The sequence below is a fragment of the Leptopilina heterotoma genome, unplaced genomic scaffold, assembly GCF_015476425.1.
Source record: "Leptopilina heterotoma isolate Lh14 unplaced genomic scaffold, ASM1547642v1 Lhet_10, whole genome shotgun sequence".
Taxonomy (NCBI): domain Eukaryota; kingdom Metazoa; phylum Arthropoda; class Insecta; order Hymenoptera; family Figitidae; genus Leptopilina; species Leptopilina heterotoma.
This window is the reverse complement of record NW_025110813.1, coordinates 2,912,380-2,927,132: the sequence shown is the minus strand read 5'-3', so window position 1 is coordinate 2,927,132 and position 14,753 is coordinate 2,912,380. Positions and strand designations below refer to the sequence as shown.

At 21.9% G+C, this 14,753-nt stretch overlaps 1 protein-coding gene across 2 annotated transcripts in view; it reads left to right on the top strand.

The window, feature by feature from the left end:
* Positions 1-9,050: 9,050 nt before the first annotated feature.
* Positions 9,051-14,753, top strand: part of LOC122498354 — a 70,406-nt gene continuing 64,703 nt past the window's right edge. The window contains exons 1-2 of one of the 2 annotated variants that reach the window (XM_043606060.1): positions 9,051-9,139; positions 9,889-10,187. In XM_043606060.1, coding sequence (XP_043461995.1) covers positions 10,118-10,187 — 70 coding nt within the window. In that variant the 5' untranslated portion in view covers positions 9,051-9,139; positions 9,889-10,117. Of the gene's footprint in view, positions 9,140-9,232; positions 9,520-9,888; positions 10,188-14,753 lie in introns of those variants that run through there. The other variant, XM_043606056.1, reaches the window with a different exon arrangement.

Genomic DNA, 14,753 nt, shown 5'->3' with positions numbered 1-14,753 from the left:
TAGAAAATAGCATTAAGTTTGTAATAAAACTACTTTTGTAACAAAGTAATTTAATAACAAAGCAACTTGTTACAAAAATGTTTTATTGCAAAAAAAAAAAAATTGTTCACTGCGTCGGAATTTTTTATTGTCCAAAGAAAAATTCAATACTTTATTGTAACTTAATATATAATTAGGAACAATTCGCGCGCTTACGCGTGCGACTAACTTTTTACTCGCTTTTTTTAAATAAAATTAGTAGTTTTAAAAATAATATAACGTAAAAATATTTAATTCAAATTTATTTTCATAAAAATAAAATATGAATTGGAATATAGTTTTAATATTATTATAACTATAATAATAATATATATTTTCAGACACAGGAAATTCAGGGAAAAGTCAGGGAATTTTATTAAAATTCCTGAAAAAAATTAAAATTTTAGAATTCATAAGAAAATTTTGAATTTTTGTGTCTTTTTTGTTTGCCTCATAAATTATGAATTTATCACAAAATAATAATACAAAATCTTCAATTTTTTTAATGTCTAACAATAATTTCTTTTTAAATAACTTAAATCTTGAACAACTATCATAATAAAATAGTGAATTATAAATTATTAAATGAATAATTTTACTCAAATATTTCAAAATTAATTCAATTTTAGAAGAGTTGTGTTTGCAATAATAAATAAATGAACTTCTTCAAAATCCCAATTATCTTTAAATAAATAATAAAATTCTTCTTCAAAATTCAATTATTTTTGAAAAAATTTTAATAAAATTTTTGTCAAAATTTCAATTATTTTCAAAAAATTCCCCCATTTCAATTTTCAATATTTCTACTATTTTAATAAAACTACCCCAAAAGAAATCAATTATTTAAAAGAAATTTTAATAAAATTGTACGCAAACATTTAATTATTTTCATAAATAATAAAAATTTTCCAGCAATTCAATTATTTACAAATTTTTTACAAGTTTTCTCAATAATTCAATTATTTTCACAAATTAATAAAATTCATCGCAGAATTTCAATTATTTTTAATACAATTTTAAACAAATTCTTCGAAAAATGTAACTATTCTTAAAAATTTTATTAAAATTAATCGAAACAATTCAATTATTTAAAAATTTGGTAATAAAATTCTTTTTACACTCAAAAAAAAAACTAGTAGATTTGACTACTTTTTAACTACCCTGAGTGATTCAATAGGTCCTCAACTGAATTTAAAAATTTATATTTACTACCGAAAGTAGTAAAAAGAACTAAGAATTTAGTTGATGTAATTAGATTTTGTAGTTGTTTTTGCAATTTAACTACTTTTTTTAGTTATATAAACTATTATTCTTCAACTATATTCAAAGTAGTAAAATCAACTACACAAAAATTGTTAGTAAAACTAAAAAAGTAATTAATTTGACAACTTTCAACTCAACTAGGTAATAGTAGTTAAAGATTTCGACCGAATTTTTTTCAGTGTAAGAATTAAATTTTAAGAAACATTCAATTATATAATTTACTTTTGTATTTAAATAATTGAATTCTCATAGAATTTTCTAATAAAAATTAATTTAAAAATAAATTTTAGTGAAAATTTTAGATAATAATTTAATATGAAAATAATTTTGAAGAAGTTACAGTAGGAATTTTCTTAAAATATGAAATAATGATTTTATCACTCGGTCATGTTTTATAACAATGCTTTTATAAGTTGTTTAATTTCAAAAAGGTTTGAATTTGAAATTTTTGAAAATCTTAATTCCTATGGAAAAATAATAATAATTAAAATTTGTTTAAAAATGAAGTTACTGATGTTTTTGAATAATTTTGCAATTAAAGAAATTCGTAAATAATTCTAACAGAACATTTTTTTCAGTAAAATTTTTTACTTTATTTTACAAAAATCCAAAAATGTTCAATTTCATTTTTAATTAAAATTTGTAATTGACAAATAGAATTTATAAAAAATTTTTTCCTTTATTTTTAAAAAACTGCGGACAGAATGAATGAAAGAATACGAAGATTAATATAGTTAATTTATTTCTTTATTCATTCATTTGTTAATTAATTTATTTATTTATATATTTTTCCATTTGTTTATTTATTTATTTACTTGTTTGTTCAATTATTTATTTCTCCCTTTATTCATTCATTTGTTTATTTATTGTTCTGTTTGTTTACTTATTTATTTATTAATTCATTTCTTTATTTATATTTATAATTATTTAATTAATTTGTTTATTTGTCTATTCATTTATTTTTTGATTATTGATTTTTTTATTTACTTGTTCGATTATTATTTAATTATTATAATTAATTTATTGATTGAGTCATTTCTTTATTTATTCATTCATTTATCTATTTATTTATAATTAATTAACTTATTTATTTACTTATTTATTCAATTATTTTTATTTATTCCTTTATTAATGAATCAATTTTTTCTTTTATTTGTATAGTTAGATTAGTTTATTAATTAATTCATTTATTTATCTATTAAATACCGGGCAAAGATTCAATAAATTCATAAAAATAATACAATAATCTATTAAAATTGAGATCATAATAATTGAAACGAAATAATAAATAAAATAATGAATAATTTTTATATTTTTTTAAAAAAGTTAATAAAATTCCAGTTTATTGTCAACATATACATTTTAAATAAATTAATTGAAAAAATGGATAAAAGTGATAAAAAAGTAAGATTATGAACATTAAAAGGAAATTGCATTTTCAACTGTATTCGTAAAAGCCATATGGTTAACTTTATATACAAGGCTTTTATGTATACAGTCACTACTTAGTTGTTTATTTGAAGAGCCATGTTTAAAGCACGCCACAAAACCCACACGCCAGGAATATTTCTTTTGAATATGTACACTTTCGTTCTTCTATTCGATTTTATTAGGTTTTAGGATTTTCCCTATAGTCTTTAATATCGTCTGCATTTGTAAATTTAAATAATCCAAATTATACTCTCTCACTTCTTTTAATGTACTTTCAAAATCAATGATTGCTAATCAATAAAAATATTTCCATCAAATATAAAAGTAACATTTTTTTTAATATTAAAAATTTTTGCAAAATTAATATAAAATTAATTTTTCTTTTTAATATTATATTTGATACATTTTTATTATTTTTAAATACTTTTTTTTCTTGTTAATTCGATAAGATATAGGATTAAGTTGAAATTAGTTAGTTTTAACAAAACATTTATTTATTAAATATTTGATTATTATTATTTTTCCATAGGAATTAAGATTTTTAAAAATTTCAATTTCAAACCTTTTTGAAATTAAACTACTTATAAAAAATTGTTATAAAACATGACCGAGTGATAAAATCATTATTTTATGTTATAAAAAAATTGTTACTGTAACTTCTTCAAAATTATTTTCATCATTTCAATTAAATTATTTTTTTTTACAATTTTTTATTTTTTTTATGAAAATAATGGAATTCCTTAAAAAAAAAAATTTATTGTTTATGAAAATTATTAAACGTTTGCGTACAATTTTATTAAAATTTGTTTAAATATTAAAAAAATAATAAAAAAAATTTTTTAAATGAATAATAATCAAACTCGATTATTCTATTAATTTAAGTATTTTGTTGTGATAATAAATAATTATTACGATTATAAATTATTTTTTTGTCTCATTGCAAGTAAAGAAATTGGGTCAAAATTTGTGAAATTTTCACGAAAAATAAAATATTTTTGTTTTAAATTGAAATGTTGAAAAAACATTTCTATTTGGCCTTAGGAATGTGTTACTAATTAAAAATTACAGTAACTAAATATTAATCTTACTAAAAAAAATAATAAGTAATTTTCTACTACTAATTAGTAATTTTAGTCCAAAATTTAGTAGAAATGGTTAAATCGGTGCATTTTAATTAATAAAAAAAAAATGGTTAATTATTTTGGAGATCTTGTTTTTAATTTTTATATTAATATTCTTTAATATAAATTATTTTAGTATATTGTCAGTTTTTTTTATTTATAAAGAAATCCAAAAGAATTCAATTTTACCGACATTTTCTACACACGTTACCATCACGAATTCATTAGTAGCAACCGATAAGTGCTGCTATCTAAGAAAATTCCACTAGTTTGAAACTCTATAACAAAGTCACAATTTTGTACTACATTTTTCACATTTTTTCTCATTTGTCAATGTATAGCAAATTAGTAGCTAAATAGTATAAATTTATTAAAATAATTACTTGTTTTTCTACTAATTATTAGTAATTATAAAAAAAAAATTTATCACTTAGCAAATTTTCCTGTTATTTTTTCAAAATAAGAAAATTTTTACTATTTTTCTACAATAAAATATTTAATAAAATTTAATAAAATATTGATAACAATAAAAACAATAATAACAATAAACTATTAACAATGGTAAAAATAACTCTTTCTCTAAAACAGATTGTATAATTCTATTTAAATTTTACAGAATACTTTTGTTATTATTCAATTTATCTATATTTGCATTGTAAGTTTCCTTGAAAATATCTTAAATTATTAATAATTTTATGCAAAACTTTAAAAGCTAAAAATAATTATTAAAATTTGAAAAAACGAAAAAAATTGAACGAAAGTATAATTTTTATTTATTCAGAAACTACACATAAGTATATTATATACTCTTTTCGATCAAAAATAAATTAGGACATAATAAATAACCGAAATATACTTGAATTTCATTTTAATCAAATATATTAAGTGCGTCTATTTTTGTATACATATATAAAGAGAAATATTCTCTACCACGTGTCTACATATATTAAAAATAAATTACTCCACTCACATGAATTACGAAAATTATTATTTAAAAAAAAACAAAATTTCTTAATCAAATATTCACAAAATTTCTCTCTTTCTTTCTTTATTTCTACAAAACAGAAGAAATAATATAAATAAAGACAAAAATTTAAATGCCGCAATTTAAATGCCTCTGCTAATTTTTGAGAAATAAACATTTTTTCAAAAAAAAAAAAAAAAAAGAAAGAAATTATTGATGTTTATAAAAATTCTTTTTTGCTCGCGCTAATAAATTTTTTTTCGGTTTTCAGTTTTAAAAAAAAATTAAAAATGCCACATTATGAATGAACTATGCTCGTATGTGGGACCTTGATGTATTTTAAAACAGTCGCCCTTCAGAAGAGACTCGCGATCGCGTATGTGTACATACGATCCAGGTCCCCGCTAATATATATTCTTATATGCACCGAGAGACGACAGCTTCCTAAAATAACAGTAAAACCATTTTTTTTTCGAAAAAAATTCTTTGTTTTGAAAATTTGAAATGTAAATTCATTGCACTTTTTGTTGAATTGTGAAATTTCTGTTGAATACGGTTCAATAATAGCTCAATGAAACAGATACATTTTGATATAAGCTAAAATCTTTTACAGAATCAGTTGATGTTTTTTGAATAAAGCTTCCAAATTTTAGCTTCAATTTCTTTTTAATTGAAATAAATTTTTTATTGATTGTAGTTTCAAACCTACGAATCATTGAAACTGTTATTTCAATTATTTGTACATTTGATTAATGATGACGAATAAAGCTTCAAAATTTTAGCTTTAAATATTGGTAATTTCAAAAATTCGTTTGAATTAACGGCAATGTAAATCTTAAGTTCTTTAATAATATACATTCAATTATTAATGGTATAGTTCTAAAAGAATGTAGCTTCAATTAATTATTGTTCCTTATAAGCATAGCTTCAATTAATTGTACTTTCAAGTAAACAATTCTTCAATTAATTATAGATTCAAGTAAACAATTCTTCAGTTAATTTACAGTTTTAAGTAAATATAGCTTCAACCGAAGATAGAATCAAGTAAACATAGCTTCAATTAATTGTAGTTTCAAGTAAACAGTTCTTCAATTAATTATAGTTTCAAGTAAACAATTCTTCAGTTAATTTATAGTTTTAAGTAAATATAGCTTCAACCGAAGATAGTATCAAGAAATCATAGCTTCAATTAATTGTAGTTTCAAGTAAACATAGCTTCAATTAATAATTGTAGTTTCAAGTAAACAATTCTTCAGTTAATTTATAGTTTTAAGTGAATATAGATTCAACAGAAGATATAGTATCAAGTAAACATAGCTTCAATTAATAATTGTAGTTTCAAGTAAACAATTCTTCAATTAATTATTGTTCCAATTAATGACAGTTTCAAATAAACACTATTTTATTTAATGATATTTTCAAGTAAACATATTAGCTTCAAAACTTTGAAATGTTATCTTATTGCAAATGTTTTGTAGCTTCAGATACTTTTTACTTCAAAAAATAATTTTTTTTAATAATAATTTGATAACATTTCTAATCTTCTTTTATGATAGTGTGAGATATTAGCTTCAATATTAATGATACTAGTAATTAAACTAGTAAACTAGTAAAATTAAAATTTACATAGTAATGACAATCAAATTTAAAAGACACTTACGAAATAAACTCTACAGGAACCATAAATGTAGTTTAACTCCCCTGAAACAAAAAAAGGGAAATTTCATTATAGAATTATTATCAAATGACTAAACAATAAAAAAAGAATATAATTTCCAATAAATAATTATAAACCAATTCTAATGACTTTTAAATTCTTTTTATTTTTCCAATGATTTTTAATGTTTTTTGTATCCTTTTTTTTATTTTATCAATTTATAATTTACTTTCTATTGAATCGGGATTCAGATTTGTAATCAGCGACCCCAAAAACCCTAGAATAACAAATTTCAATCATATTAGAGTAATTTAAAAAAATTAATTCGCCATTTTGGATCCGCCATTTTGAATTTTTTGAATCTGATTTTAGATTTATAATCAGCGATCCCAAATACCACTGAGTAACAAATTTCAATATCAAATTTGAGTAATTTTGAGAAAGTTTATCATTTTATGTAAAATTAAGAAATTTTTAAATCATTTTTCCCAAACTCAAATATTTGAGTTGTGTCTAATTTTATTGCTCTAACTTTTTTTTTAGTTATTTCTTTTCCACTTTTTCCACTGCAAGTTATGCACAAAAATTGTTTTCTTCGGCAAAATTGTTTGGAATTTTCGCTCTAACTTTTTTTTGTAGTAATAGCTTCAGTTAATGGTAGTTCCAAGTAAATATATCTTCAATTAAAAGTTGTTCCATAAGAAGAAGGTATATGAATGAAGCGTTCCCGGACATTTCCCCGAATCAATTTTACCGAACAGTAATTTTACCGAATGTGTAATATACCGAATGTCAAATTTACCGAATGCTAATAATCTCGAAAAAATTCTATTAAATTTATTTAATTAAAATTAAATGTACCTATTACCGAAATTTTGAATTTATAAATTTATGTTATGCCCAATTGTTTCTTTCCAATAATTTCTGCGATTTTATGCGAACGTATAATTCTTAATTATTTATGAAATATTACACAAGATTTTTGTACCGACAAACACTTTTGTCAAAATTAATTGAATCATGAATTTCAAAAAGGGCTCAACTCGGATTTTTTTCAAATTTAACTTTTTTTGCAGTTTTTATACATTTATTACATATTTGAGTTCAAAAAAAACTTATTAAATTCTAAAATTAAATAAATGAAATAAATAAATTGTTTTTCCATAGTATAAAAATCTCTTTATTAATATATTTTTATGATTAAAACGATTATAAATTTTGTTCATGAATTTGGAAAAGGGCTCTCAACTCTGACAACTATAATATCAATTTTCTCCAACCTACTGTCATTAAGAACAATTATTTCATCATTTTCTCAAATTATAAAGCAACTAGTTATTAAGAAAAAAAGCTGGACTTTTTTAAATTAAAGCTGTTTGAAATAAACAGTTTTTTGTGTCTCCTGTAAAATTTCAAAAAACCGAGTTGAGCCCTTTTCAAAATTCACGATTCAATTTATTTACAATGGTTGCTAAGGCCATAGATTATCATGAATATAAGAATTGAAAATTTTGAATTCAGTAACAATATTTATTTCGTTAAAGAAGCATTCGGTAAAAGTATTTTCGGTATAATATCATTCGGTAAATGACTGGGAATCGAATGAAGACTCAGTCTCCTTTTCTATATAATTTTACATATTGTTAAAGAAGTGTGAAATAGAACCAAAAATTCATTCATCAATTATATTCTTTGAAGATACAGTTCAAAGTTCTGTTCACATTTACCCCGAATTTTAAAATTCTCGAGGTAAATGTAAGTTTATTGTTTATTAACTAAATTGACAAACTTCAAAAATCAAAGTGAATTTTTGTTATAGCATCAATTAGAAATAATGATAAAGGTTTGAATTTTTAGTTCATTTTTATGCAAATGCGAGTATAAAAATACCAAGACTGGAACTTTGATTTCCAATCTTTTTAAGTATTAAGAGATAACTTGGAGTCCAGCATTGATTGGCACAATTGTCAAATGTCAAAATAAAATATTGCCAATATGTCAATGGTACTTAATTTTAAATCTTTAAATTAATTTGAAACATCAACTGTTCACATTAATTTGTTGTTTATATTTACCCCTTATTTACATTTACCTCAAATGACCCTATATGGCTTCAATTTTTATATTAGTCGTAATTCCAAATGATCCAAAACTTATTTTATAATTTAGAAGATATTTTTGGCCAAATAATCCAAATGATGTAAGTTTTTTTTTAATTATTATTTATTATATCTCGACGTTTCGATATGACTGCCGTCATCGAAACTTATTATAGTTTTGGATTACTTTTGCTATACTTTCGGTACTTTCAAAAATTGCTTCTTAACCGTTAAAATAGTTTTCTCTTATTCCTCATCTTTCAAACAAAAAATACAAATTACAATCATTATAAGCACTTATACAAAAGATAATTATCGAAAATTTTCATTCATAAAAATTTGGTATTAAAAAATTTTCTGCATTTTTATTTTAACGTAAAATTTTTCATGACTCAACATGCACGAGTAGGGAATATATGCATGTGCATAAATACTATGACGAGGTAGGTATCTATATACATAATGTGCGGGACTTTCTGCCGATTATTATTTGTATGATAGTGAAGTGCGTATGCATTCATATATAGATGATGAGTCCACGTGTAAAGAGAAGAGAGTACAATATACAGTCTTAACTTGCGAAAATGTACGTACGATAGAGTATTTTGTACATACATACATACAAACATACAAACACATTTATATATATATATATATATATTACAAGCAGAAGAGTTGTGTGCATTTCTTTTTCTCTTCATCTCCTTCTTCCCGTATTCCTTGAACAACACTGTTCAACAAGTCAAAGACAAGTCAAAGCACGCTATACTCTGTGGGTGTTGGCAGACAAAGACCTACCGCGATCAAACACACCGGTTCATTTTGCAGTTGTCTTGTCAGTTTTAAAAGTATCGCGAATTCATTCAGTTCTCATTGTGTGTGCCTCTCTCTCTCTCTTTTTGGCGACAAAAATCAACAATCAGGAATTTTTTTCCCGATTACTTCTTTTTATATCTTCTCTACATTGTACGTAGTATTTTTGTTTACATTTTTGTTCACTTTTTTGTTTACTTTTTTGTATATCTTTTTTACTAAATATAAATTTTGTTTACCTTTGTTCTTTTTGTTTACTTTCTCGTATAACTTCACAGTTTTTCTGCAGATATCAAATTGAGACAAAAAACGAATCGATTCGTTTTTTGTCTCAATTTGACATCCTTATAGAAAAATTGGGTTCTATCTTCTTTTGCTTTGTTTTTCTTTTGTTTACCTTTTGTCTACTTTTTACTTTTTACTGCTTTCATTATATTATACTCGTTTTGTTTATTTTTTGGCATTAAAAAACAAAAATTATTTGTTTGGTACACCTTCTTTACTGGTAAATTTTTTTTGTAGCTTCAATCTCCTGTACCATATTGTCTTTATTATGAATTTCTAAATTCTAATAAAGCAAAACAATGGAAATTATGTTCTCAATGGAAAATGAAGTGTCAATCTTTATCAATATTCGTGATGATGAGTGATTTGAAACAGATGAAATTGTAATACAAAAAAAAACACTACGCGAGGAATAAAGAAAGGAGAAGCGCACGCGAGCACGTGACACTCGCCAAGGAAAGAAGAGATGATGATGACAGTTCATCGAACAGTGCAAATCGATTGCGATAACAAATACATTTACACTAACAATACAGGTATAGTGACAATTTTCTTTTTTTTTGTATATTATTCATTATAATTCTCGTGTCTTGATTGAGAAAGTATTCAGTATTATTTCAGCAATATATCAATAATAATCCTCATCATCGCATCAAAAATTTATTTTTATACGGTATGTTTCTTTTTTCGGATACTTCTTGTCCTTTGACTTCCGTACAATTCTTCTGTATTATTGCTATTGTTCAATATTTATAATATTTAATTGTAATATAATTTTTTAATTTTTTTTTTAATATAATATATAGTAAATACGAAACAATTGTACAACACAAATATACGAAATAAATATGCAAAACAAGTAAAAAACAAATACAAAAATAAATATAGAAATCGAAGCAAAGGAAATTTCCATTATTGCATTTTAATAATGAATTCGAATCCAAATGAACATTTTCAAGTTTCAACTGTTTAAAATTGCTAAAATTTGCATGTCTCGTGATCTATATAAAACAATGCTAAATAAAGCAGCGATTATTTAATTTTTAGATCTCAATTTTTTTTCTCTTTCTTTTAATAAAACTAAATAATTTATTAAGAAAACAATTTCTTTATTAAAAGTTGTTGTAATTTTTTTATTATCTACTATACTGAAAATGAATGAAAGGAAAATCATTTTTACCAAAGAAAAGAAATGGAAAATTTATTACTTAAATAAATAAACAAAATAGAATTAACGAACAAGAATGGCTGAGAATAAAACAATATATTAGAAATGCATGTCGATAATAAAAACGAATTAAAAGCCATCGTGGTCTGGCTAGTTGTTAAATAATTTCTTAGTAACTGAGGTAATGTATTCATACACTAAATACAATTTAGATTAATCGACGTTCATTGAACTCTTTGTAATTGATAAAAAAAATTTCAAGACGAGTTTTTCATATCAAAAAGGACATGTATTTATAATTGTTTTATTCTTATTTCGTTATGGTATTTTGATTTATTTATATTTTTGATAAATTTTCATTTTATTTGATTTTATATTTTATTTTATATTCGATATCATATTTGATATTATATTTGATTTTGAATTTGATTTTATATTAGATTTCATTCTTGATTTTATATTTCATTTTTTCATATTTCATTTCATTTTTGATTTCAATGAAGTTGTATATTTATGAAAATTGATTTTTTTAAATTATTGAAAAGAGAAAACTGTAATAATTGTTTTTAATCAAACAGTTTTGAATGAAATAATTTTTACTCGAACAAAATAATTATTTTTTGAACGAAATATTTTTTTTGATAACAAATAATTTGAAAATAGTTTTGGTAATAAATTTGGTAATAGATAATTTTTATTGGAAATTTGAACAAAAAGAATTGTTTTCCAACCAAACTAATTGAAACAATTTTTAATTGAACAAAATAATATTTTTTTAAACAAACAATTTTTGTTTTCATTAAATATTTTTTTTGTGAACAAATAAATTTCTATTTGAACCAAATAATTTCTATTAGAACCAAATATATTTTTTGTAAACAAATAATTTCTATTTCATTGGTTTGTTTGATTATTTGTTAAATTTATTAAACATTATGACCAAATAAAATTATTATTAACAATTATTTGATTCCTATAAAAAATTCAGGCAAATTAATAATTGTTGGAAATAAAAATTGTTTCGTTCAACTAAAAATTCTATTGTATAAATAAAAATTAGTTTTGGTACAAAAAAAAATTATTTGGTTTCAGTAAAAAATTTTTTTTAATTAACTACAAATTGTTTAGTTTGAAAATAATTGTTGTTCAAATGATAATTGTTGAAAATATTGGAAATATTTGTTTAAAAACAGAATATTTGGTTCAAACATAAATTATTTATTTAAAAAAAATTGGTTCAAATAAAAATGATTTTGTTCAACTTCAAATAAAAACTATTTTGTTTAAATAAAAATTATTTTGTTCAAATAAAAATTATTTGATTCAAATGAATATTATTTGTTTACAAAAAAAAATTTGGTTCATTTAAAACTTATAATTGGTTCTAAATAAACTATTTGCGGTTCTAATAAGAATTGTTTTAGTCAACTAATAATTATTTGTTTTTAAAAAACATCTTTGTGTTCAACTAAAAATTGTTTGCTTAAAAAAAGAATTTTGTTCTAATTCCTAATTAAAATTTAGTTCAAATAAAAATTATTAGATTTGGTCCAAATATAAGTTTATACGAAATACAATTCTGCATAAAAAGAAAAGTGGACGATTGTAATCGTGTAAAAAAATGTATTCACTATATAATTTATATACTCATCGTATGTAACAGTATATTTTCTGATAAACAACGGAGCTAATGTTACTTTACGCAAAAAGATACTATCATCTTGAATTAGAAAAAAAGGAAAAAAAAATAAAAGGAAAAACTGTTGACAATCAACCAAAGTGAATTCGTGTAATTTTCTCTATACTCATTCTAAGTTTTTTTTTCTCTTTTTTTTCCTATTATCATTCCAAGTAAACGATTCTTTATTTCAACTTGTCGCATAATAGGTACATTTAATTAGGAATGGCAATTTTATAACATTTAGATCATTTTGTTTTGCGATCTGGGATACAAAAATTTTTATCTCATCACAAAACTCAATGACTCATTTGGAATTTGAGATAGGTCAAGATACACGAATTTCTCCAAGAATAGAACAGTTTCAAATAGAACTGTTATTTTATCCCTTTACACAGGAGACGATAATGTCAATTAGCAACAAAAAAAATATATCATACTCCCTTTTTTTGCAAATATTGTAAATAATTTTTCTTTTTTGACTTTTTATTTTATTTTTCATTTTTATTTTTATTTATTTTTTCTTTTTTTTCTTTTTTTTGTATACTTATTTTATTTTATTCTATTTTTCTTTTTCATCTTTTTATTTATTTATAAACAGGACGAGCCCTTTCGTAATTCATGTTTTTTTTTGCATTTTATTTTTCGCCTTTTTATTATTTTTTTTATAAGATTACTTTATTAATATATATGAGCTTTTGACACTTTATTAGCATTAACATATTTCACAAGATTTTGTTAGTGACAGCGTAAAGATAACGTCAATGACGTGCCTCCTAAAGCAAAAACGATTATCACTGACAAGTGTTTACATTATTTCTTCATTTTTCTTGTTCTTTTTACTATACAATATGATCTCTGTATCTTTAGGCACAGATACATGATAAACAGTGTTTTAAGTTCAATATGATCGCAAATATTTTAATGCAAATTGCAAGTTACTTTATTTTAAAGAGGAAAAATTTAATCTTCTATCTTATGATTTTTGTCGCCGCCAATTTTTTATTTATTGTTTCTCGCATTTTTTTTTTTTTAAATTTTGTTTACAGTACAATCTCTTTTTACTTTTATTTTTGCTATACTATTTCTGTTTCCTAATATTTTTATAGAAAATGTTCTGCGTTACATTTATTTACGAATTTCTTGAAAATTATTCGAAAACAATTTTTCTTAAATAAATAAATATTTCATTATTATTATTTTCCATAGGAATTAAAATTTCTTAAAAGAATTAAATTCAAATCTTTTTGAAATTAAACAACTTAGAAAAAATTGTTATAAAACTAAAATTGTTATCACTCCGAGTCTTTGACTCGGAGCAATCGATATCTTCATGTTTTATATAATAATTAAAAATGCCCGAGTGATAAAATCATTATTTTATATTATAAGAAAATTGTTACTGTAAATTTTTCAAAATTATTTTCATCATTTCAATTAAATTATTATTTTCTAGAATTTTGCATTATTTTTTTTAATGAAAATAATTAAATTCCTTAAATAAAAATTTATTATTTATAAAAATTATTAAATGTTTGCGTACAATTTTACAATTTTGTTAAAAACTTTTTTAAATAATAAAAAAAAATAAAAAAAAAATTTGTTAATGAATAATAATCAAACTGATTGTTCTAGTTTGTTGTGATAAAAAATAATTATAAATTATTTTTTTTTTCTCGATTACAAGTGAAGAAATTGGGTCAGAATTTGTGAAATTTTCACGAAAAATAAAATGTTTTTGTTTTAAATTGAAATATTGAAAAAAAATTTCTATTTGTCCTTAGGAGAAAATTTATAAAAGACAATAAAACAAAAAATAAAAAGTAAAAAGTGACAAGTAGAGTGTAGAGAAATAGTAAAACGAGAAAAATTCTTTTCCTGAAGTAAAATATATTGAGTAAAAACTAAAAACTAAATACAAATCAAATTCGAGTAAAATTCCCAAGTTACTAAACTTCAAATTTCCCATTTCGTCTCAAATTTCTAAAAAAGAAACACAATATTGAGAAATTAAGGAACTTATTCATCATCATCATTGCTATGACTCATGAAATAAAGGAGGAACCTTGCGAAACTATATAAAAAAAAATAAATCTTCACCAAAAAAGGAAAGCCCCGAAAGGAATATAGGATTACTTTTAGACATTTCGTTATATACTACATTGTCATTGAAATGCATTAATACGCACAATATACATATATACAATAAAAATAACAATAATAATAATAATAATAATAATAATAATAATAATAATA